Here is a 25,178-nt window from a genome sequence, read left to right on the forward strand (position 1 = left end):
TTAATTTGATGCTTTTCACACCGTAGACCGAGTCAACCTCTCAGGTAATTTGTATTTTGCCTCAGGACAGAAAGCGGTTAAGTAATAGTCAGTGTAATCTCGGCGATACAATTAGAAATCAGCGCTCCATTTAGATCTAATTAGGACATGGGCTGTTAGGGCGAAGATGGAAGACGTGAAACACTCTCCTCTACATCCTCACGGCGAAGACTGCGCGTGCATGGCTCTGATATTAAAGTGTAAAATCGAGAGATGGTAGCTTTATGTTTTTTCCCCCCCACACACTATTTACATTTATTTTTATTTATATTAGAGACGAAGGAGAGAGCATTTTTTCCTCTTCAAGGACATTACAAGATATTAGATGCCATAAGGAACATACCAGTAATTTATTCAGATTACAAGTGTCAGTTCAAGAGCAGGCTAAGACACTTCCTGTTAGAAAACCTAGTGATGGAAGCTCTTTTTGGTAAAAGAGTGTGTTTTCAACAGGTATAAAAGTGTATGTGTGTGTGTGTTCTTAATTATTGTTTTAATGTGCATTTATTTTTATTGTATTTATTCTATTCACATTACTATATTTCAGATCTCTTAAAGCTTGGCTATCAGGCCTCCCCTGCTTCTGGAACCTGTGTCTCTTCTCCTATACCCTAACATGCTTTTCCTCTGGTTTCATCTGCCCGTGGCGTAATAGCTCCTGAAGTTAATTTGCTCTTCTAAGAAAAAAAATGCTGCCTCATGGCTTGTGTGGTAGCTTAGCTCTTTCCACTTCCCATTGGAAGCCCCCCCCCCCCCCCCCCCCCCCCCCCCCCGTTTAATGGGCCATTAAGAGGCAACCAGGATGGTTAAGCTGTCATCTGGGCCTGATTGATTCAGTTAGACCACAGATGAGACTGATCTATGCCTGAGATTCCTCCGGAGCTCTCGGCTAAATGTCTCTCGTCCACCCCCACCCTCCTTCAGGCAGCAGCCCCTGGCAGGGAGCAGAGGTGGACAGCCTTGCTTCAGGCTGGAGGCGAAGAATGTAAAGTGGGCATACAACCGTATCATGTTAATGCTTGTTTTGTATGGTCAGTTGCCTTCAGTAGAGCAAAGATGCATTGTGTTGCATGACGATAAGTTTTGTGCTCCATCCTCCATCCTGCAGTGCAGTCTTCTTCACACAGGTGGAGGGGACACTGAGGAAGAAAAGTTTAGCAAAGGCGAGGAGCATTTTGGGCTCCTTGTAAAAGTGGGCCACCGGTCCCTGTGGTGAGTGATGCTTTTCTGGGGCAGGCTCGGTGATGACGCTCACCCGGCCCGGATTGGGAACAGACACCCTCGTCCATCCATTTCGGAGAGGGGTGCGGAAACTGTGCAGCTCGGATACACACTGCAGAGAGATCCAAGCAGAGAGACGGCTCGTCTGACTTGGTTGCCACTTTTTGTCCATCTACAAATCTATGACTGATACCTCTCTGGAGTAGGTCTGTAAGTATGCTTCAGCTCAGTCCACCTGTCTCAGGTATTAGCTATTATTAAATCAGTTATTCACCATTTTTGTCAGTAAGAATGTTAATTGTTAGGACATGTGTTTCAGACAGAAAGTCTAAAGTGTGGAGTTAATGACTTTTCTCCTCTGACTTGGTGGCTTTTTGTGCCCAAAACCCAAGCGCTGGAGTGAGAAGCAAACTGCTATTTAAAGATGGCATAACCCAACCAGCTGCGGCAGTTTCCGCTCCCATCGTAATTGAATCAGAGCTAGCACAGTGCGCCAGTGAGGGTGTGTGCGCTCCACAGAAGATTATAAAGTCGGGCGAGCTGTAACGGCTACTTTCACATACCTGATTGGTGGCTCCTATTCCTGGTGAGTGCAGTTTGTGGGATGGCAGCTGGGAAAAGGACGAAAATCCCAGCTGGTATCATCTGTCCTGAGGCTATCATCCACAAAAAGGATGTGGGCTCTTAATGTGAGTTTTCAGACAATGTACTTCATCTTCATTGTATAGAGTTTTGACAGGATGATGGTATGGGAAGTGATTGATGGAACTGGGAACTGAGGTAACTTTTAGCTCTGTCCCAATATTTTAAGCTCTAATTGGGTGTTTATGTCATTAATTGGTTGTGTGTGTGTGTCTTTTTAGATCTGTTTGCCTGTCAAGGCTTCAGGGAATACGTCTTTCATGACGATAAAGACACTGAGTGACAGAGGTCCTACACAGTTTGGACAGACTCATCTCTTTCATATTGATCTGAGTCTTTACGGCAGAGCGCGGGGAGAGGGTTAACAACTCAGAAGGGAACTAGGCCATGAACATCCTTTTTTCATGGGCATATTCTGAGACTGGCTGTGAGCGTGACACAAACAGCAAGTGAAACAGAGCAATATTTGATTGTGGAATGTGTTTACTCAAGCCAGTTCTTTCCCTGTCTTTCTTTAGTTTTATTTTTCCTTTTGGATCGTGTATGTTGTAGATGACATGCGGCGAGGCAAGCAAGTGTTATTGCATACATAACATATGAGGCTGTGGCTGAAATGGTGGAAAATTCTCTGTATTTGTAGTTCTACCCCCTCGCTGCCTCAAATCCGCTCTTACTTTCAGACACCAAAGATATTTTTCTCTTTCCCTGGATAGAGGGAAGCGCTCACCACTCAGCTCGATTATTTTGAGTCATCCAGCCAAGGCTGTGGCGCTGGGCGGGAGTGTAAAAAATTTCATCTCCGACCACAGATACATCTGACTCCTCTCAGTGGTGTTAGGGATCTCCTCCAGTCTTGTTTGTGTGGCTGTACTACAAAAACTACAATACTTTAAAGCCCATTTTATGTGGTTTTTGGCAGGGTTACTGGCTTAAGTGTTGTTATTCAGGCTTCTTCTTTTCATAGGGAAGTTCACCTTTGACCCTGCCAGTAAACTGTCCTGGAAGAGGAACAGAGAGTAATACCAAGTGCAGGATATCATTTTATGTGTAGGAAACAGTTTCTGAGTTTACACGCCTGATTTGTGTATCACAATGCTGTACAGCCGCGCGACTGACAGCGTCTCACTTAATGGCAGGCCATTGATCATTGATTACATCAGTGGTTTTGTCAAAGGGCCTCCTGTGGCATCAGCCTGGGCACCATCACAGAGTCTAAAGGGGCTTTTGCTCTTATCTTGGCGTTCATTGAAAATAACATTAGCCCTCAGGACTCTGCAGCGTGGTTAGACCAGTAATTCACTGAAATGTAAGACGATATGGAGGTCCATTAGACCACCAGAAGAATTACTTTGCAATGAAATTCATAAGTTTTGTTGAGAGAGGAACTGAAGGAATCTTGTGGTCTCGTTTAGGGTTGGGGTTTGGGGCACATTTTTCACTGGTACTTGTAACCAGAGGTTTTTTTTTTCTCACATTATGTTGCTTTTTGGTTTCTCACGCGAGGGAGTAGGTTTCTCTCAACTGGCCCAAGAGATGTGGCTTTCATAGTATGGCAGCTGTTTTGTTACCGAGAATGGACCGTGGACCATGAGGATGGTGTTAAATCAAGAATTTTAGGCTTTGACTAATTTTTTTTCCTTCATGTTTATTTATCTATTTATTTTAAGGCGATTAAACTTTCTGTAAAATTGCTTTAAATAGTGTAAAATGCATTGGAAAATCCTCAGTCCAAAATTAGTCAAATTAACATGGCTAAACATTAACTGTACAATGATGTAAATCATAGAAAGGCAGCAGATCTGAAAAGCTGGAGCAACTAAGTGTTTTGGATTTTTAATTTATAAACTACTTTAAATGATTAATTGTACAGCAAACAAATCCACACATCTGAGGAGTTAAAGCCAACAAATATTTGGCATTTTTGCTTAAAAGTGACTAAAATAATTCTTCAATAATTAGAGCAAGTGCCAATTCATTTTGTTAATCAACTAATTGATTTGTTTCTTGTAGTTTCATCATTATTAGAAATGGATCATTCTCTGCTTTCTGTTGTCGTTCCATCCCGTGCCCCTAGAATTTATAACCCATTCCCCTTGTATTTGTCAGATGCGTAGAGTACATGTTGATATTTCCATTCTCAACAAGTGGGCATATGCAACAGGTCCAGTAGGTTCAGCAAAATAAAGCCTGCTCATTATCTCTGTTTCTTTTATGAGAACCTTTTGTGTTCCAGTCTGAGAGGTGAACTGGAAATTCTGATAGTAACAGCCTCTGTCTGTTGGTGCCAAACTCAGTTTCCTCTCTGAACTGAGTCAAATCACAGTTGACTCTGTTTCCCCCTGCACTGCTGCTCTCTGCCCCCGGGGCTTTTCAGTCTGCCCTGTCTTTTAACACTGCTATCCAGAATACAGGAAAATCAAGTGCCCCCTATTTAACCTATGGTCAATAAACCTGCATATCTGTGACGACCATGCAACATAGCCTAATCCCAAATTAACAGCCCTCCTACCCCCACCCCTAACATGAAGTTGTTGAAAACTGGAAACTATTGTGTTGGTCTTGTTCTGAGTTACAATACTCCTGGTTTACTTGAAGCAAAACAGGATGCACAAACAGATGCAGAGAAGCACAAGTATTGTAAACTGCAGACCCTTAAAGGGAAAATGGATCATAGCTGCATGTCAGCAGGATATTTTTCCAGTGAAGTTCTTTTATATTTCTGAAAGTAATAAACCCTATTTGTTAGGCATCTGCTTTGCCAAAGCAGTCAGTAACTGTAATAATCAACAGCAAAATATTTTTTGTCAAACATAAATGATCCACTTCTGGTACTTAAAAGGTTTAGTCTGTGGTTATAAAGTGAGGCACTTGGCCAACATAAGTGTATAATCACATTATTGGAGTGTGTCGACGAGAGTGCTTTAACTTTTTACACGTGAATAGTTTGAACAATGCCCAGATGGAACCAAAAGTCTGAGTGCATGCCCGGAAACCATCCTCCCACGAGGTTTTAACACCACCATCAGCGTGACGTAACAGAAATCGATTCACACTTCAGTCATCCAGTTTTTAGGATTGCAGTAGCATCATTGTCTTTTTTTAGTTGACTGGAGTAGTGTTCTGCTGTGGTCCTGCTGCAAATGGTCTATAGCTTCACAACTTCGCATAATGTCTTTTTTTTTTTCATCTGTCCTTTATTATCCTTGGAAAAAAATCTGGTTACGGCAGATCTGCTCAAGTTGGTGACGCTAAAAATATGGAGCAAACATGCTCACATTAGTTCCTAAGCTTTAATATTGTCCCTCTGGCTGTGACACCTATACACAGTGCTGCAGCTTGAGGTGGTGTGACTCTTACTGGACTAATAATGTATCTGGTGTTGGCCCCCAAGCACAACTGTAAAATGGCAGCTTTGCTACTTGATAGGCAGGGAATGTGGATGGTTTTGTTGCATCCTCTAAATGAAGCTTGATGTCACCTTTATGTTGTGGGCTTTTAGAGCCTATTTACACCCTGTATTTTGCTTCAACCACATATCAAGATGCAGATCACACTTAACGGCAGGTGTAAATGGGGTCTTACTGTTAAAGCCCAGACATTCTGGTTTTAATATGTTGGTGTGCGTATGTTTTTTTAGTGATACATTCAAGTTTCTGGGAATCCATGGATTCCCATTAATCTTTTATCTTCACTCCTTGTTGGCAGTGCTCTTGGTTCATGACTAACTATGACCTAATCTTCTTTGTTTTTCTTTATCAGGGGTTACGATGGATGGAGCTGCCATCGTCATCAGGAGACCTGAATAAATACCACTATACTGCTACCACCCCCACCCCACCCATGACTTTCTACAGTGTATGTTTACATCTATTTTTTACATTTCTAAAATCTGCAGTCGATAATACTAATGTCATTTATAATAATCTATAAAATATATATATAGTCTTATCATAACAAGAGTCATGAATGCATAGTACATGGTAAAAAATACTAGACCAGTGGAGCCGTTAATGTAGTAAAAGCATATCTATATGCCATAATTAATATACTGTGTTTAAAATGGGATTTCTTCAGATAAACAGATGTGACTGTGTGTGGTTTGACTTTTAATTTGGCTTGATAGAGACTAAGAATGATTGGGTTTATATTTAGATGCTTCAGATGCTTTTATATTGGGAAGATTAATTTGGGCCTTTAAGGAATTTTAATGGAAACATTTATGACTAACTATCTCATGAATTCAAGACCACAGTGTTGATGTTTTTTTGGAGTATCACTTGCAAAAAAAAAAAAAAGTTTGAGGAAAAACCAGATTACCATTGCTACTACACTGGTTTAACTGAAAGTGTCTCAGCTCACATCTTGAACTGATGTTGATTCTCAAACTGTTGTTTTTCAGGAACCGTTGACTGGTGTGCTTCAAACTCTGTAATGGAAAATCGTGGTGAGTACCAAGTTTCTCGTTGTGGTTTGTTAAGTGCAGTGTTAATGGTGTGGAGAGAGCTGTAGATCCACTCATCTCGCTGCACGTTCACTGTGTTTATGGAGTCTGTCTAGCCCTGCACATTTTATGAGCCACTCAGGACTACAACCATACATCTTCTCAACCTCAGGGCCTGACTGAGGATCAGTTTCCCCTCCCAAAGCTTGGCTTTTCAGGGTTTTCCCTGGTCGGCCTGGGAGGTCAGTGTGTTATGTGTCTGCGATGTGTTGCAGAAGACATGTTTCAGTGAAAATCTGTGGTGTCATTGTTTAAGTTACCCTGTGAATATTGAGAATATGAGCAGCTTTTGACTCCCTGTGTGAACTGCTTTCACTGACGACGCTGATCCTTGCCTCCTTGTAACAGCTGTGCAGGAAAAGGAAGTGCTAACCTTGATTATGTGTCCTGATGGTTTTTGGTAAACCATGACCTGTAGCTCTTCAGTTAACCAGTTCCCTCTGGAATTTGCATAAAAAAAAAAAACAGGTAAAAATGTCCAAATGTTCATACGCCAAAAAATCCCTTGTGACTATCACTGAAGACTTCCTGTGGCTACTTCACAATAAAAGCCATACAAAATTCTCGTTGCTACAAGGCTGTGAAAAACATCTACAGGTGTGCTGTAAAAGTGGAACTTGCATTAGAGGAAGAGTTAAACATTTTGGGAAATAAACTTACTCGCTTTCCTGCTGAGAGATAGGTGAGAAGACACCAGCACGTCTACAACTCACTAACAAACACACATATGATTTATTTATTAAGGTGTAATACCAATAATTTGTTGTTTTACAGGGGTTTATGTGTTGGATTATTTCTTTGAGTTACTGTCTTTATTCTAAGCTAAGCTAAACAGGCAGCAGATTGATATTTAGCATACATACATATTTAGCATTTCTCTCATCTAACTCTCTGGAAGAAAACAAATAAGCATATTTTCTAAGATGTCCTTGAACAAGATACTAATGTTAATGAAATAAGTGCTTGTTCTCTCTCCCGTCCTTACTCATTTTTAACTTGCTTTTAGCACAAAGAAAACATCCATATGGCTGAGCAGTTAAAACTCTGCCCTAATACAAAAATATGAAGCCTATGACATTTTTAAAAATGCTAGTGTGCTATCATGAATGAGACTTGAGGTAGTGACACAGAGCTTTACAGCGCGATCCATAAGGCACGCTCCATACGGTCTTCATGTTGGACAGGGTCTTGTGTGTGCGAGTATGAGTGTACCTGGCTCAGTCTGTCTGCCTGCTAAAGTGGCCTGGCCCAGTCTGTTATCCAGGTCAGGCCAACAGGTTCTGGGCTCATGCGGATTGGCTCAGCTCTCTCTGGAAGCCGGCCCGATGTGGAGGCTGTATGTGGGGCACAGGGAGAGAAAAGGAACGCTGCTGAACACACTAGGTCTCCATCTTTATAAACAGCTCGAGATGCAGCCAAACGCTCAGAAAACTCTGATCTATCCAGGCATAATGACACAGCTCAGTGCTCTGGATGCCTCTGAGGCACAGTTGGACAAGGTTTTCTGAAGACACTCAAACCTCAAAAGAAATCAAAGCACTAATTCAGGGGGTCTGGTCTGCACTCCTTTTCTTCTAGTTTAGAGAAAGTGGTCTCTCTTTTTCTTTCTTGCTCTGCCTCTCTATATTCAGGCTCCAAACAGGGCAGCTCTCCTTGGCAAACATGTTTCAAAGTCATGCTAATGCTTCCAAGACTGTTCATATTGTGATAAGAGACTTGGAGATGTGCTTAAAATGGTGTCTGGAGGCATTAAGAGAGGTGAGCAGCATGATAAACACCCTCTGCTAGTTCTGAACAACAGTAGTAGTCTAATATTAGCGTGCATACTGGATATAGAAATGGCAGCATATGTCTGATTACACATCTTCCCATTTGCCAGGTTGGCTTGTGATCCTTCATTCCTCCTTTAACAAGTTCAGTGTCATAGTAGCAGCTGTACTGCTGCTGGGATTCATGTCATTTCTACATTTGTTCAAGTGTAGAGACAGAGCAGCATCTTGGGCACATTTGACCTTTATGCTGCTCCCACAAAAAGTCGTGTCTCTGATCATCTGTGACATTTCTCTTGATTGAGAGCATTGATTGTAATTGCTCCAGTTTTTTTTTCTCCTCCATCCTCCACATCCAGACAAAAATAAGGTTTTTGCTTGTCAGTTAAGGTGCTTAATTAATTTAAGAATGGCCTATATAGATGTTATCTATGTTTCTATCTTCTGTTCTCCTCGTCAGCTCAAGGAAGACCAAAAAAAAAAAAAAATAACACCAGTGTGTTCTGCACGTAATTGTTTTCAGGGAAAACAATGTGGTCTGAGCTCTGGTTTTAAGTCTAGTGTTTTTCTGCGGTGGTTAAGTCCTTTTATTGTAACGTTTCGCCCGGATCAGTGTTGTGATCCTGCGAGTCCTTGTTCTCTTGAGACCCACTGCACCACATAGCATGCACCACATTGTACATTACAGAACTGGGTGCACACATGGCACAACATACCATGACACACACATGAAATTGAAAACATAACTTGTCTTTTTCCCTGGAATGGTAGGCATCTTTCAGTGAATGCTGACCTGTGCTATGAGCCAAGGAGGGAGGGTCAGTGAGAGGAGGGGAGAAGGAGTCCAGCTCCTGGAGGGAGGGAAGGTCTTAAGGAGATTGCGAGAGGGAGGGACAGAGGAAGGTCTGAACTGAAAGGCGTAAAAGAAAGGCAGACGAGGGAAACACGGAGAAGAAGAAAAGACCTGTGGTAGGGGAGATTAAGGGACTTTGTTGAAGGAGGAGGAAGGCAGGTGGGGCTGCTGATCTGTCCGGTATCGTGTGCGCATTTCTGGGTGCAGGACAGGTAGAGGCCCCTCAGGGGCTGGATCATGGGACAGAGCCTTCGTGTGGAGACCCCAGCTCAGGACCCACAAAAACACAACAATGTTGGTGAGTTTCTGGACTCACTCGTGCGCTTGTGCACTTATTCATTCTACTCCTTCTATTGTGTAGTTTTTCAGTGCTTTAAAGCATAGAAGAGAAATAAGGTTGATTGTATAATCAACATTGCACATGTCCTCTCTCTCTCTCTCTCTCTCTCTCTCTCTCTCTCTCTCTCTCTCTCTCTCTCTCTCTCTCTCTCTCTCTCTACCCCCTTCACTTTCACCACCACAAGGAATGTTAAATCACTGGATCATGTGGATGAATCTCAGCTGTGTTTTTACACACTCATGCATGTGTTTCGCACTTATTTTCTTATCTTAACATGCACAGGAAGGTGAACTTAGATAATGGAAAGACGTTATGTTTAGAGATTTTTGGAAATAGGGATTGTGTCTGACTAGATGAGATTTCACATGTCAACTTTGGATCCATTCCTCCATTTTCCCTTTTAATTACTGGAGTTTTTCATATTACAGCATGTAAACAAAACAGACCTAATTATTCTTTAATCAGAGGTCATGATTTTGAGTTTGACAAAGTAGCAATTAGTGAATTTGTGGGACAGATTAAAACATTTCTTACCTTAAATAGCATTCTCTAATTGTATTTAGCATAGTAGCACTAGGTCAACTTAGCGCTACTGTGGTATTGGGATTTAAATGGTAGACTTTAGATTTTAGGGCACTCAAGATTCCACAAGAAGCAATCACACTGATTATAACCTCTTTGTGCTGTCAATTAAATAGATTAAATTTCATAATCTGCCCTAGCAAGGATTAGGGTTATAATGTGGTTGGAAGTGTTTCCCAACCGTTGCTCCCGAGTTTCTTATGTAAGTGATCGGGATGGATTGGCTTGCAGATTGGCTAAAGGTCGGGGTCCTTTAAAAACAACAATCCCCTTTAACCGCATGCTCACCTGACCAGGCTGCCATGACTCACTGAATCATGAGGTTAGAGGCAAATCTGGCCTCTCTGGGACATGTGTGAGAGAGCGGTAGGTGTGGCTTCAGGACCCGGGGTACGTCAGAGAAACACACATACACATACACACATACATACACAGTGTCACACACCCCCATGTTTCCTGACTGGTATGCCTTATCTTGGCAGAGCCCCTGATTACTGGGCATGACTACTACAATTCTGGTTCTTTCTTTGTTCTCAGTGGAAACTTGATGTGTTATATCATCCATTGGTTTAACAGTCATTAATTAATTTCACTGGTGTCACTGTATTGTACCTTTCAGCATGGTATTTCCATGAGCCGTACAGTGGACTGTTATTGAGTGAGAGGGGAAGAGGCTGTCTTTGTTCTCGGTCACAGAATCAGGGTGGAGTGCTGTTTCCTCCCTGTGTTTCCAGGCAGCCCCCCCCTCCCTTCCATAAGTCCTGTACTTTTTCCCTCTTTTGTAGCTCTTTTTACCCTTTACTCTCATTCCCATCCCCACAGTCACACACAGCTGTAGTGCCACCACACACCAGACCTTTTCTCACTACTGCTGAAACAAGACAAGACAAGTTGGAAAGCTTTTCTCTGTATCTGTAAAGAATAATTTTGAGTGGAACGGCATCTCTCTAGAATGTGATAACTGAGCCGGATGCACTGTAGTTTCTGACTTTTTTTTTCTTTTTTCTTTTTTTTGGGGGGGAATTTTTTCATGTTGGCGGATTGACACATTTTATAATCATGCAACACTGGCTAATGTATAGATCTTCTAAAGAAATGGTCAGTCATCTTTTTCAAACGGATGCCTGCTGCATGGGCTGAGTCGTCTGCAATCGTCATCTCTGCAGTGCTTTGGAGTGTGCAGGCCTGGCACAGCCAGCTCTTACCCTGCTTCACTGGCTTCAGCTGAGCCACTGTGTCAGAGCAGTCTGCTGTGTGAGAACCTCAGTTCTGGATCACAGCGAAGCTGCCTTAAGCAATGCTTAATCTGGATGTTATGGCAGCTGGTCTGAATCCTCAGATTTCTACCTCGCCAAGATAAGCTGGATTTCCATGGTGCGGACATGTTCCTTGAACCCGGACCTTCTCTGCTGTAGTTTCGAACAGTTTCCTGCAACTTGCCCTTCTGGCATTTTCTTCCTTGCTGATTCAACTGTTGGGATATATACAGGAAAGTTGATTTTGGGGTTGCCGAATGCTTCCTGCCTCCCCATGGCATGCTGTTTCAAGTCCCACCACCATGGAAGCTGGACGCTTAACACCCCTCTGCCAGGTAGATCAGTGTTTGTTTTTTGATAGGCTTGTTGAAATTAAACTTTTTGGGACATACAGGGGAAAAAAAACTAATTTCTAAATTGGCAGTAATGCATGAACCTGAACAGTTTTTGATTTGAACTGTTATAGACTGTCAGGCTTTTAAACACTGTGTAAGCATTCAGTTCAAATTTTACCCTGCCAGCAGCACTGAGGTAGCTGTGTGGAGTAGCGGTTAAAGACTCTGTCCTTCAGCTGCAAAAATGGGTTTGAATTCTGTGTCAGCAACCATCCACCATGCTAAAATGTCCCTTAGCAAGATACTGAAACCCTGCCAGCTCCAGGGGTGCTGGCCCATAGCTAACTCTGACTCAAGCGAAGAGTCAGTTTAAACCCAGGAAAGATATTTTTGCTGTTATTATGTTCCTGTGTACCTTATTGGACTGCTAAGTAAGCCACATCAGTATTGTAGGTATTGTGTTAGAAGTATATTGTTGTGGGAATCAGACTGTAAGGCATTATTTTTGCCGAGACATCCTGTGTGTGCAAGAGACTGGATGTTTTAAGTCAGACCCTTTTCTCTCTCCACTGGTAAATATTATGTCTGCCGAATACAGCAGCTGCAGCCGTGAGAGAGCTAATGTTTGAAACTCTCTCTGAGCTCAGCACCCTGTCAGTCAGCCTGTCAATTACATAACCCAGAATGTGTAACCATGGCTGCAGAATGCCATTTGATGGAGTACTTCAGATCTTAATGGCATCTCATAATGATCAGAGTTCTTTAAAAGGTTTTGCTCTGTGATTGTTAGCTGTACGTATGAGGCATGACTGACAGTTTTTTGCTGGTACCGTGTGATTGCAGCCATGTGTGTGCCTCTCTGCTCTGTAGAGGGCTGAAAGGCTGATAAGGCACTAGTCTCCATCCAGCCAAGGAATGTGAGCACTTGACAGTGAGAAATCCTGGCTGAACGCCAGCGTCAGACCTCTCCTGTTAACTGTGGATATGTGGAGGAGTCCATGAGCTCTCAGCATCACCCTGCCAAAGCACACTCAGTCCCCGAGAACTAACAGCTAAAGATAATAACAGCCGTAATGAGCACGGCCTCCTTTACAAAGGCAGCAGATGAGCTCAGTTAGAACAGAAACGTCCTGTGTCAGAATATTGTGACTGGTGATGGAACCTCGCTGTTATTTTCCTTGCTCCTGTGTCTCCTTTTTAACTTGCACAAATCGTGTTAATGCTGTTCTTTCTGTTTTCAGATGATGAAGTTGAGCAGCACCACAGCACAATGGTGGGAGAGGGGGGCAGCACGGGGGACAGCACCCCTCCCCCAAAACGTAAGGGCAAGTTCTCTACCCTTGGCAAGATCTTCAAGCCGTGGAAGTGGCGGAAGAAGAAAAGCAGCGAGAAGTTCAAGGAAACTTCAGAAGGTTTGTGTTGTGAACTCATTGTGTTTATAGTATGAGTGACCCCCCCTCCCCCCTTCATCCTCCTTTCTCACTGTTCCTATCAGTTACATTCATCTTTCATTAGAATTCCTCAATGCGTGTGTTCCTGCCTGAATGTTACAGCCCCCTTGGCTCTCTTTATGTTTTCAGTCCACCTACAATAAGACAATAAGCTGTTAACAAAATATCCTGTTGAGTGAGGATCTCTGAACTTGCATCTTTGAATTGTGGAGCATGAGGTCACACACTAAATGTGACCGATTTTACAGCAGTGTGTTTTTCCTCATGGAGATCTTGAAGGAGAAAACTCAGCGTGTAACCTAAATTCTGTTTGTGGACGGCAGAGCTGGAGAGAAAGATGTCGACGAGACGTACGCGGCAGGAGCTTATAGAACAGGGGTTGCTGAAGGAGGTCCCGGACAACGGTAAGAGTGCTTCTGTGATTCATCTGATCTCTCTGCACAACGGTGTCTGCATCTGTCAGCAGCAGCCCTGAGGCTATCACGCCCACACAGACAGTACAGTTAAGTCATCAGTACGTTATGGCAGGAACACTGTCCTGCTCTCCAGCAGGTGTCTGAGACATATTTTTTAAAAAAGGCAAATTTACTTTCAACTTGCTGTTTTTCAAAGTAATGTAATGTCTGTTTAAAATGGCATGCCACTCTCCAGTGCTGAGGAAAAGTGGAACGAATTGTGCCCTGCAGCAAAACAGCTTTGAGAGGGGTTTGTGCGAGCGTTCTGCTGGCCCCGCTGTTGCAGAAGCCCATTTATTAAACCTGCAGCTGCTCCTTCATCACACCAACAAACACAGACTCTGTCTACAGGGTTTGGGTTAAGGGCACATTTCTTTTTTTTATGTGGGACAGGGCTGCAAGGATTATTTTCATCACTAATTAATCTGTTAATTGTCGTTTCTATTCATTTGTTGTTGTTTTGTCTATAAAATGTCAGAAAATAGTGAAAAAACCCAACGAATCAACTTTAAATTGCTAGATCTGTTCAACCAACAGCTGGAAACCAAAACGTTTTCAGTTTACAACAATATAAATCAGAGAGAAGCAGCAAATCCTCATATTCATGAAAAAAGATCCAGTGAATATTCTACAGTATCAAATGTGACACTGCCGGTATTTTACATGAATAATTTAGACTCAGTGGACATTTAGTGTCTCATTTTCAACACTTGCTAAATGACTCAGAGTGGTGTGTAGCACCTTCTCAATTTTATGTTTGTTCACCAAGGACTTATGTTCTTTTGTCCAACCTTTTAAGATGCAGACGCAGATACGCAAAACCTGAAGCAGCCGTACGTGAAGAATGGTCACACTCTGCCTGTGAGCTCAGGGGTCGGAGGAGGAGGAGTCGGCAGGAGCCCGTGCAACCAGGGCAAACTCCCCTCCGAGTCAGACTTTAGGATGAACCCGGCCTGGCTCCCCCAGCCAGATGACCGCAGGGGCCGCCCGCCCTCGGACGGAGACCGCCGGGGAGCCCTTTGCTCCAGGGTAACGGGACCACATGAAGATGGGCGAAGAGGGGGAGGGATGGGGGCACGTGTGCATGGGGAGGGCGAGTGGAAGTCTAACATGGTCTGGCAGGGCCAGATTCACAGCCAAATGGAGGAGGACAGACGTGGAGGCCGGCTTCACCCCGAGGACAGGCAGAAGAGGCCTGGGCTGCAGAAGGCCCCGTCAGAGGACGGCAGGAGTCGTCGTCCCGTGGAAGCAGACTGGAAGCCCACACTCCCTCGGCACGCATCTGCCGAGGAGGGAAGGGCCCACAGAGGTGAGCCATCTGAGACTTTACACCAGTTCCGAAAAGCTGTAACCGTAAGATCCCTTTTGAGTTTTCCTCACTGTGTGAAAGCCCAACATGAGGTGTTTATTTTACAACTTTTTTCCTCTCTCTCTTGCTGTCACTTTCCTGCTTATGTGCTGTCCTCCCAGATATAGACAGGCTCCTGTCAGCTCCCAGGGGCCCTGCTCCAGCTACGCGTCTTATTCAGGAACATGAGGGAATAGCTCGTCCTCTCTTCTCCTCTCCTAATTAATGTGGCACGATCACTAGACCCATTATTGCCCTTTAATGCTAACACTGTCAGTTCAGTGATAATGGGTGAGGAGCCACAGATAATTGATTTCACTGAAACATTACATTTTGAGAAATAATAGTGTTTTGGGCTGTTTTTAGACTTAAGAAGTTGTCCAGTTGTCATGTATCTGACACCCGAACCACTGAAGGTGAACAGACTTTCTCCCACTTTCCTTCATGTGTCGCTGCTCGTCTCTTTCCTCTGTCTCACCTTGTATTTTCCTTTTTTCTTTCTCTCTGATGCTGCTTTTCCTCTCCCTCTCCCACTCTCTTTCTATCTTTATCACATCTCCTGCTCTCTGTCCTCATTTTTTTCTCTCTTCTCTGTTTTTCATGCTCACTTCCTCCTTTTCCTCTGGATTATTTCCTCTTTGGTTCTATGACGTCACAGTGATAAAGGCCCGTCTGTAAATAAATAACCCTCAACTTCAGAGCTGCAGATTTGAGGAATGGCGTGGGAGCAGCAGCAGCAGCTGTGGCAGCAGTAGCAGCAGCGCAGGGGCCGCTCGGGGGTGTGGTGGGGTGGGCTGAGGGAGGTGGGTTTTTGGTGGTAATTGCAGCCGCCTACTCTGTTTATCTTCACAGCTGATCCCTAGATAATGCAATTTTCAAACAAGAGCTATCACAGAGAGCGCTTGGAGTGGTGAAGCGGCAGAAAATGGCTCACTGCTCAGTCCCCGAACTGAATCATTTATAGCCATGTAGAGATGTATTTTATAATGAGACGTCGCTAATTCAATAATGGGAAAAGATAAAAGTACACTTTGGAAATGCCTGCTATGTAGAATATTGTGCATGTACCACAGAGGGATTCTGATTTTAAAGTGTTACTGGTGTTTTGGTGTGAATTCTCTGTAAATACAGTGAAATGACCTTTCATTATATAACATATTCTCATAATACTGTTTTCATAGAGCCAGACGGCCATTTTGTTCCTGACCCGGAAGCCCTGCGGAACACCCTGCGTGAACCTCTGCCACCTAAACAGCCTGTTATGCCTCCGAAATGGCTGATGAGCTCCACCACTGAACCTGAAAGCGAGGGTCCACCTCGCACCCCATCCAACCACCCCACAACCCAGTATTCCTCTCCCTCCGCCCCCTCGACTGTGGCGTCAAAACCCGTTTGGTGCATCTCCTCTGCGGGTGTGTCCACTCAGCAGTCTTCATCTGCAATCCCAGCCTCCACCCCTCAGGCCACCAAGCAGCCCCCTCTGCCTCCACCCAAGCCAGTGAACAGAAATAACGCTGCTATGCTGGGTAAGTTCTGCAGAGTAGTGGGTGCTTCTGCTAACAGGTGATGGAGGGAGAGGACTTGATCACTTGCAGCCTACATCAACAGTCACAAATGTGCATTATGAACACTCAAACGTCTGCTCAGTTAGCATGTAGTTTTCCCACTGGCGAATGCACTATGTACATTTATGAGTCAGTGCACAACTGAAGGCGAAGTCTTCAACACGGCTAGCAACACACACTTGCACACACATCCTGGTAATGATGTTATCTAAACAGCTTGAGCAGCTTTTCCCCAGCTAATTACTTATTGCTCCTGGATTACTTTAGCTGCCACTTTTCCAACATTTTACACTCTGAAGATAACAGGGACTCTTGTGGCTGTGGGCCGCTGCTCACACACATGCAGTGTAGTGGTTGTTGTTGTTTATTGTGGCTTTGTCTCATCTGGGATCTTGTCTTAATTCCCACTCGGACAAGGCTGTCTACTTTGATTCTTTTTTTATCTTATCAGCAGATCTGATGTCTTTGCCTTGCTGTACCTTACAAGTGTCTGTACTTCTGTGTGATTGCATTATGCTTGGTTTGTTATAGTTATGAAATGCAGTGACGTCTGATACCGTCTATTTCTCACGTTTATCGGTCATGTCATCAGAATCATGTGACAAGTCAAATGAGGAAAAAATATTATAAGATGTCCTGCTTGTCGTCACTTGAGGTTATTTTGGTTAGTGGCAGACAGAAATAGAACACAGTGCAACTCACTTTGAAATTAACAGCATTTTGAGCTCCACAAAATTTGGATTACCAAGAGTAGGCCAGCCCGAAATCTAATTTAGAAAACAAACATCTGCTAATGCGGCCGTTGACAGTTTATTGGAGCTTATTGGAGTTTATTGTCCCATAAAGTCAAAGTTACTAAATATTTTAAAGGAGTGTCCGACAGCTTAGGAAATTCATAAATTTGCTTCCTTGCTGAGCATTCGATACAGGCAGGAGACAAAAACCACAGCTTGACGTTTTTACGCTCTTGGCAAGAAAAGAAATAAGCATATATTTCGCAATGTGGAACGATTCTTTTGAGAGGGGAGAACAATAGTATTTAATTGACATTATGACAGAATTAAGTGCATTTAGAGTGACAGTACCCCAACAGTACACCATGTACCTGCATTCATTAAACACACCAGCTGAAGGCCTCCGTCTCCTCCCTGTTAGTCTCCGCCCTGCAGGGGGGAGAGAACGCTCAGCTTCCGCTCTACTGGTCCTGCTGGAAGCGAGAGTGCGACTATGATGTCTACCTGTCCCTGCCCGTCTACCTGTGCCGACGGGCCGGAGGCCTGCGCTCAGGTAAAAAGATGCCCGCTGGTATCTGTGTGGCCAGGGTGCCGGTGTCTGGAATGCCCTCCTTCAGAGTCTGCGTTCTTCATCATGTCGCGTTCCTTTTAGCTGCCAACATATTCCCCACCCCCTCAATGCCTTTATCTTGTTGATTGGCCTTGATTGCTTCTCTTTGGGTATGGTATGTAAGAGCCGCATGCACATAATGAGCTGATAATGAGCGCACTGGGTGCTTTGTGAATATGAGAGACAACTTCTGTGTGAGTGAGCAGTCGAGAGTTTTCAGTGCTGTACTCTGCTTATTTGGCATGTGAGTGAGGAAGAGGCTTCAGCAGGTTCCAGCTGTGGCCTGCAATGCATCAAGTGAATTTTATAGCGCTAATCCACTTAGCTTCCGCTCAACTGGGAATGGATGGGTGGTTATGTATGGATGTGTGGATGGATGGATCAGTGGATGGGCAAAGGGTGCTAACATAAGGGCTTGTTATAATTTAGAGAGGAAGATGTAATCCCATTCAGTCTAGTCTACTGCATGTTTCATGTCTGGCAACGCTGATATTATTATGCCTCAGTAGCACGGCTATGGCTTTTAACACTGATGTCGCTTTAAAGCCATTCTACAAAGTTTTAAGAATCTTACAGAAAATACAAAGGTGCATGCAAATTATTTGAGCTTTTTGTTTCTGAACTTTTTGCACTTTAATTATGCTAATAAACAAGAACTGACAGCAGGTTTAGGACCCAGCTGTGCAGAGCATGTAGGCTGAATGTATCTCCTTTGTCTCTGTGACCTGGGGCACATGCTGCGCACTGATTAGCTAGGGCAATGTGTGCATTCATGTTGACACGGTCACATGATCCGGCTCACTGTATGTACGCAATAATGCTCAGTCAGACATGTAATCCCAGTACTTGCATTTGTTCATGTGTATTCTGTCATGTTGGGTACATCATACATGTATGGCTAATGTATGTGCGGTCACGTCACAGTGGCAAACTAGATAGGAAAATAAAGCACTTGGTAGCAACTCACTCACAGGCCTTAGCTATAGCTGTTTCTATAGCTATTTTCCTTTAAGATTGGATGAGTGAACTGTTCTTTAATTTGCAGGTGACTTCAACCAAGCTACCGGGGGTGCCAGTCTTGTGCCAGCCAAGCCGTCTCCACCAATGCCCCCCAAGAGGACCACTCCCGTCACCAAACGCAACACAGAGGACTCCTCTGCTTCAAGCCATCCCATCAACCCCTCACCACTTTCTCTGGAGGACCAGAGCAGCCTCCCTGTGGGCTTCCAGCTGCCTCCCCCTCCTCCCTCCCCTCCCCTGCCAACTCACATACCACCTTCTCCACCCCGCCAACACATACACACCCACCATCTCCATCATCAGCATTCCTACCCCCACCCACTGCCCCAACCCATACCCATGCTGTTTGACCCGCCAAGCCCGACCAATGAGTCTCCCCAGCGTCCAGCACCTGTCCCGCTGCATATTATGATCCAGCGAGCCCTGTCCAGTCCCGGCCCGGCTCAGCCGCATCCAGACGGGTCACAACGTGCACACACTCTGCTTTTTGAGACTCCCCCGGAGTACCAAGGAGATCGTGGACGCCCTCTGCCTGTCAGCATTCAGCCACTAAAACTGTGAGTCTCTCTGGACATGATAACAGAAGAACTTTTGTAAAACAAACCTATTCTGCCAAAACAAAATCACAAGTCAGTGCAAGCAAAAACAAGGTGACCGGACAAAGGGGACAGAAACTTTTAATGTGTTTCTACTTACATGAGAGCCAGCCTTGCATGTGACCTTGAGTAGTCTCCACATTAATTTACGCCTTTCACACTTGATTCCATTTAGAGATGGAGAAAATCTTAACTTAATCATTGCAAAGTCAGGTATATCTAGATGAGTGAGTCCTGGTTTGGCTTTATGTGCATCTATAATGCTCATGTATATATTTATTTTCTCTTTCCATTAGATCTGAAGACGACTACTCAGAGGATGAGGAGGAAGAGGAGGAAGATGATGAGGAAGAGGAGGAATACGATGGGGAGATCCCTCAACCAGAGCTGGAGCCACGGAGTCGCCGGTGCTTGGTCGGTGATGCTGGTGTTTGTGTCATCCCAGGGGGAAACAGCAGTGAGGAAGAGGAGGAAGAAGAGGAGGAAGAGGATGAGGAAGAAGAGCATGACATGCATGGGGAGGACAGCGACTCAGATGGCCCTGTGCCTCATAAAGATGAAGACTCCGATGAGGATGAGGAGGATGAGCCGCCACCTAGTAAGCATAAAAATGTTATGGAAATATTCAAACATTATTTTGAGTTTTTAGTTTCAAGACTTCTGTAAAGCACCTTGCAGTGATTTGTGCTGCTGTACCCCTGAATACATCTCTCTCTGCTTGGCTTTTTTCCAGGTGCCCTGGCCAGCCGGGTCAAGAGGAAGGACACCCTGGCTCTGAAGCTGAGCAGCCGTCCCTCTGCTCCGAACAGGGACAGGTTCACCCAGGAGAGGAGCAGCAGAGACGACCAGCCTCCAGGACAGACCGGACTCACCTGGCAGAGCAGGGAGCAGTGGGAGGCCATCCGCACACAGATAGGCACTGCACTCACAAGGTAAAGACAAATATTATCATTCTTATGTGTGTATTCCATTGCCTTTGTATCCTTTAAACTGACAAGAGTGAATGCGCATTTCCTGAAGAAATCAGGCGATCGTTTCTTAGATCTTTGTCCTACTTATTGCCTGAATGACAAAGTGATGAAACTGTGTAAAAATAGTGCTGCGCTTTTTTGCTTTTTTCTTCAGACGACTTAGCCAGAGACCCACAGCCGAGGAGCTTGAGCAAAGAAACATCCTTCAGCGTGAGTATCAACTCTTTTTTCCTTTTCACCTTTTTTTCCTATCTATTAGCAAACCTAATAATGCCACTAGTGAAAAAGACGGACTCTGTTTTAAGTTAACTGCTCTTTATCCAAGGCTTAAACAAAAATCACAGCTCAGTTCAGGCTGATTGTTTTGCCTATGAACTGCTCTTGCTTTTGTAAATAAAGCCACATTTCATTCTTCTGCCATTTCTTTACAATGTATAACAAAATCTGTTTTTTTTACACTTGATGATGACAAGAATTTATACTTGAAAAGACTGCCTGAAACATGGATCACAGTTTAGATGTTTAATTTTGGAAACAGCTTTTACTTTAACTTTCCTGCACATCAAACCATGCTTTCATACCTGAGTCTAAATTAAGATCTGTTGATTTTTTTTTTCTCCTCGCACATATTTTCTTCAGCTAAAAATCAAGCCGACAGACAAGCTGAGGTTAGAGAGATCAAGCGGCGGCTGACCAGGAAGGTGAGGCAGCGCATTCACAACAGACGTCCAAGTGTAAAATCATGTGTCTGCTGGAAATTAAACTGACATTAAAAACTCTGTTTATTGTAGCTGAGTCAAAGACCCACAGTTGCAGAACTACAGGCAAGAAAAATCCTGCGTTTCCACGAGTATGTGGAAGTCACAGATGCCCAGGATTATGATCGGAGAGCAGACAAGCCGTGGACTAAGCTGACTCCCGCTGACAAGGTACACATTCAGTGTGTCATCTCCTGCAAGTGTTTGGCAAACTCAGCAAATGCACCCAACTGATTTACCTGTAAAACATTGTATTTAACAGCATATTAGCATTGATGTGATGGTTAAGACATGTCCCCTTTTTCAAATTCATGTTTAACTTACAACCTCTTTCCTGGTTTTTCGTCTAGGCGGCTATCCGGAAGGAGCTCAATGATTATAAGAGCACTGAAATGGAGGTTCATGAGGAGAGCAGAATTTACACGAGGTATACTTTTATCAGTTGGATCTTGACATTATAATCCTTCAGATTTAATACTACCTCAAACACACCTGGTTACTACTAGCTACTTTGTCAGAAATACAGCAGAAGTACAGGTGTTGGCTCGGTTTACAGTACAACCAAACAAACTACAGTGGTTGAAAGAAGTCAGCTAATAATAGGCCAAACCCCAGTGACAAATACATTGTGTTTCCTGTGACTGCTTCACAATAAAAGCCACATCATGTTTCACTCAAACACTTTTAATATGTATTATCAGAAGTATTGGTTTGTATTAGCTGATAATTAATACCTGCTAACTGCTAACTTAATACTGCTCTGTTATTGGCAGGAGAATGAATAGTAAACAGTGAGGCTGATTTCAGTGAGATAAAATTAGAGATTGTCACACCGGATGACATACATTCATCGTTTCCTGTGAACGATTCCCTTGTGAGTGTGAAGGCAATTTAAATCCAGCGTGGGAATGGAAAAAATACCAGCCATTAATAGCAGCACTAACAGGGTGTGATTTTATTGAAAATCTAAAGGATTATAACTTTAAACAGAATCTGACCGTCTGTTTACGCCTCATGAGATGTCTTTGTTTTGTTTCATTTAGGTTTCATCGGCCTTAGCATCCTCCCCTCCGCGTCCTTGTGGATAATGAAGCACTTAAGATCTCTGTGGCAAGAGGCTGCTCCCTAAGCAGACTGATGGCCCTTAATGTTTCCCGAATGTACTGTACAGATTATCAGGGACAGCCTGGAACTGACTCAAAACAAGAATGCTTCTCGCTTGCCCTCCATCGCCCTCTCACTACATTGCTTTCACTAAACTGAGGTGGTGGTGGGTGAGGACCAGATGCAGTAATTCTCCCAGACAACAGGGGGAACCACGTGCCAATGAAGTGGAGAAGTGGCAGAGGACCTACAGGGCTTATTCTCACTCTGCTGTTATGTGGTACCCCTCAGGGACTTGGATCTAATTACAACCTTTAATGCGGCCTCATTCTGTGTTGCCTTTTTTCTTCTTTACTGTATATGGAAAAGCTAATTCATCTTGTTAATGTAATAACATACAATAAAAATAGTAATAATAATGATGATGACTTATAATGTTCCACACAATAATAATAGACAATAGAGACAACTGGCAGCAGCAAGAGCAGGCTAGTGGATGAAGACTGGGATATTCTGTTTTAGGACTGAAAACCTCTGGGATATTGTATGTGTTTTATAATAATTGTGTACAGACTGCTCTTGTGATACCTTAGAATGAGACTTGGAGAGATCTAACAACAAAATAATCTGTAATGCACAAGATATTTTATATTGTAATTTTGATGACATGAAGTAGTGACTGCTTTTATTTGAGCCTGTTTTTTTTTTTTTCAATTTGGCTTGCCTGTATTTATGGTTGTGATGTGAGGTGGCCATTTAAGCGTCAATCTAGATATAGAAAAAGGTGCAGGTCAGGAGACAGTTGGTGTTTTTATGTGTGCCAACATACCCAATGCCTAAAGGAGCATAGGATACTGGTTTTCATATCACTGATTTCTGCAATCCACTGCATGAGCCAACACAGAATCCAGTGTCACTGGATCTGGATAATCTCTCTTCATTTATACTTTTTTATGAGTTTTTGTACCTCCCTTTAAAGATCAAACATGCAATGCATTCTGTAGCCATTTTGGATAAGGTCATGCTAGTAGTGTCTATACTAAGAATTAAATTGTAAGTTGCTGTGAGTATAGATCAGGGATTTATCAAAAAAAAAAAAAAATCTGAAAATGTATAAACGGTCAACAGGGAGTCATTTGGACTGGAACCTTCTGAAAATTCAGAAGTGTTTTATCTTGTATTGTTGTCTGGCCAGTAGCTTACAGGGTTCTCTATGCTGTGTACAGGTTGATATAGGTTTAACTGATGCTTGTGTATATCTTGTCTTCCTTTTATTTGAAAAGAAATTTTAAATATAAAAGTATTATAGGTTGCTATTTTTTTAAGCACAGAATATTAGTTTATGATTAAATGCTACAAGAACGGGAATATGAAAGTGTACCTTTTCTGTAAAATTAAGTTCATTTTTAATTGAATGTGGAATTGTTTGGACTGACAGTTTTCTTTTTATTTGTAAATAGTCACATCGGGATCTAATTAAAATTCTTTCAATTCCTTGAATCTTCTGTGCAAATCAAGAGATCTGTATTACCTATAGATTTTGTGGGGACAGTTTAAATTGGAGCCTGAAGTGAAAATATGAGACGGCAGTGACACCTGGTGGCAGGTACATTTTTCTCCATAACTGTGAGGAGCCAAATCAAGCGTTTTGGATGCATTACATACCAAAACTTTGGAATACATTTGGCATTCTAAATATATATCCCAGAGGTTAAAAGCAGTTTATTTTGAAAAAAGTGAAGCCAGAATGTTATCATTTAATTTCATGATGAGGCAGTGCTGGAAGGTGACAAAGCTGCATTGCTGACAAATTAAAGCATATTTGCACATTGCATAACAACATGATAGTGTAGATTAAATAGGAAAACCCACATCCTTGGATCACTACAGGGCACAGGCTGAGTGTGTTCCTTAAAAAAATAAATACCAAAGAATAGGAAAATATTCATGCAAAACAGACAAGAAGTCACCTAGAATTTAGAAATAAAACATGATTTTGTTTATGTTAATGTTTATAGTTCTAGATACGTATAAACTATAAAGTATGATGAAATTAAATGAACTAAAAACTAGAACCATGTCTTCAGATTCTAATATGTACTGCAAACTTGGAGTAAACCCAAGTTTATACTGGCCGCAATTCATCAAGGCATGTGAACTCTTTTTTGCAATTCGGGGTAGTTGTATGTAACTTGAGTGTTTCTATATTCTTCTTGTTTAATTTCTACTCTGCTACATTTATTTTACAGCAATAGTCACTAAGTATTTTGCAAATTGAAGCTTTAATACAGCACATATGAACTTTTAAAATATAAAAACTTGTTATACTTTAATATATAATTATAGATAATAGAAATCTATATTATGAGAAAAAAAGATTATAGGTAAGACTACACAACAGCTGGAACATTACAATGATAATTTACATTACAACACAGAATCAGTACTTTTACTACCGCAACCACAAGTTCTTAGTTCTTTTACTCCAGTAAAAGATCCGAATACTTCTTTCGCCACCGGTTATTAGCATAGACCGTATAAAACATGGACGTAGCACCCGTGACATTACCCACTGGTTTCGGGGAGTCGGTTTTGTGACCAAACCATGGGCATTTGAGCTGCGCCATCTTGGATTTTAGTGGGAGTGTACTTTACATATTTGGCGGAGAGGCGGTTACTCTACAGGTCAGCCGGCCGAGAACCCGGACACTTAACTCGGAGCAACCGAGCTAGCCTAAGGCTAATCAGCTAATCAGCTAGGCTAATAAGCTAAGCGGCAGCTACACGCAGCTACATCCACCGCACGACAGTCCCCGAGGCCGACCCGACAAGCCCGACCCCGTACAACCGCGACACAGCATATAACAGAGACCATAATGTTGCTGCTGTGTTTTAAACATGACTCTTTCAGATAGAGAGGTTTTAGGTGGAGCTGCAGGGTTTGGTGGAGTTGTGGGGGGAAATTTATTTCTAAGCCTATTATTTAACAGTGAAACAATCATTATTATTTCATATTAATAAAATATAT

The 25,178-nt window shown here is 43.0% G+C and overlaps 1 protein-coding gene across 5 annotated transcripts; it reads left to right on the forward strand.

Annotated features, from left to right (window-relative positions):
• Positions 1–23,269, forward strand: phactr4b (phosphatase and actin regulator 4b). Of its 5 annotated transcripts, XM_041045150.1 has the most exons (16): positions 1–44; positions 5,662–5,757; positions 6,302–6,346; positions 12,780–12,950; positions 13,313–13,393; positions 14,244–14,753; positions 15,974–16,318; positions 17,513–17,644; positions 18,747–19,278; positions 19,614–19,915; positions 20,051–20,249; positions 20,443–20,498; positions 20,928–20,989; positions 21,080–21,217; positions 21,397–21,473; positions 22,090–23,269. In XM_041045150.1, exons 3-16 carry the CDS (start codon positions 6,334–6,336, stop codon positions 22,103–22,105), a joined length of 2,634 nt encoding a protein of 877 aa, XP_040901084.1. In that variant the 5' UTR covers positions 1–44; positions 5,662–5,757; positions 6,302–6,333; the 3' UTR covers positions 22,106–23,269. The 5 variants fall into 5 exon arrangements, with proteins under 5 accessions (XP_040901084.1, XP_040901083.1, XP_040901085.1 ...); XM_041045149.1 differs by lacking the exons at positions 1–44; positions 5,662–5,757; positions 6,302–6,346 and adding an exon at positions 9,153–9,323; XM_041045147.1 differs by lacking the exons at positions 1–44; positions 5,662–5,757; positions 6,302–6,346 and adding an exon at positions 10,810–11,538.
• Positions 23,270–25,178: the final 1,909 nt, after the last annotated feature.

The sequence above is a fragment of the Toxotes jaculatrix genome, chromosome 8 (assembly GCF_017976425.1).
Source record: "Toxotes jaculatrix isolate fToxJac2 chromosome 8, fToxJac2.pri, whole genome shotgun sequence".
NCBI classification, from domain to species: domain Eukaryota; kingdom Metazoa; phylum Chordata; class Actinopteri; family Toxotidae; genus Toxotes; species Toxotes jaculatrix.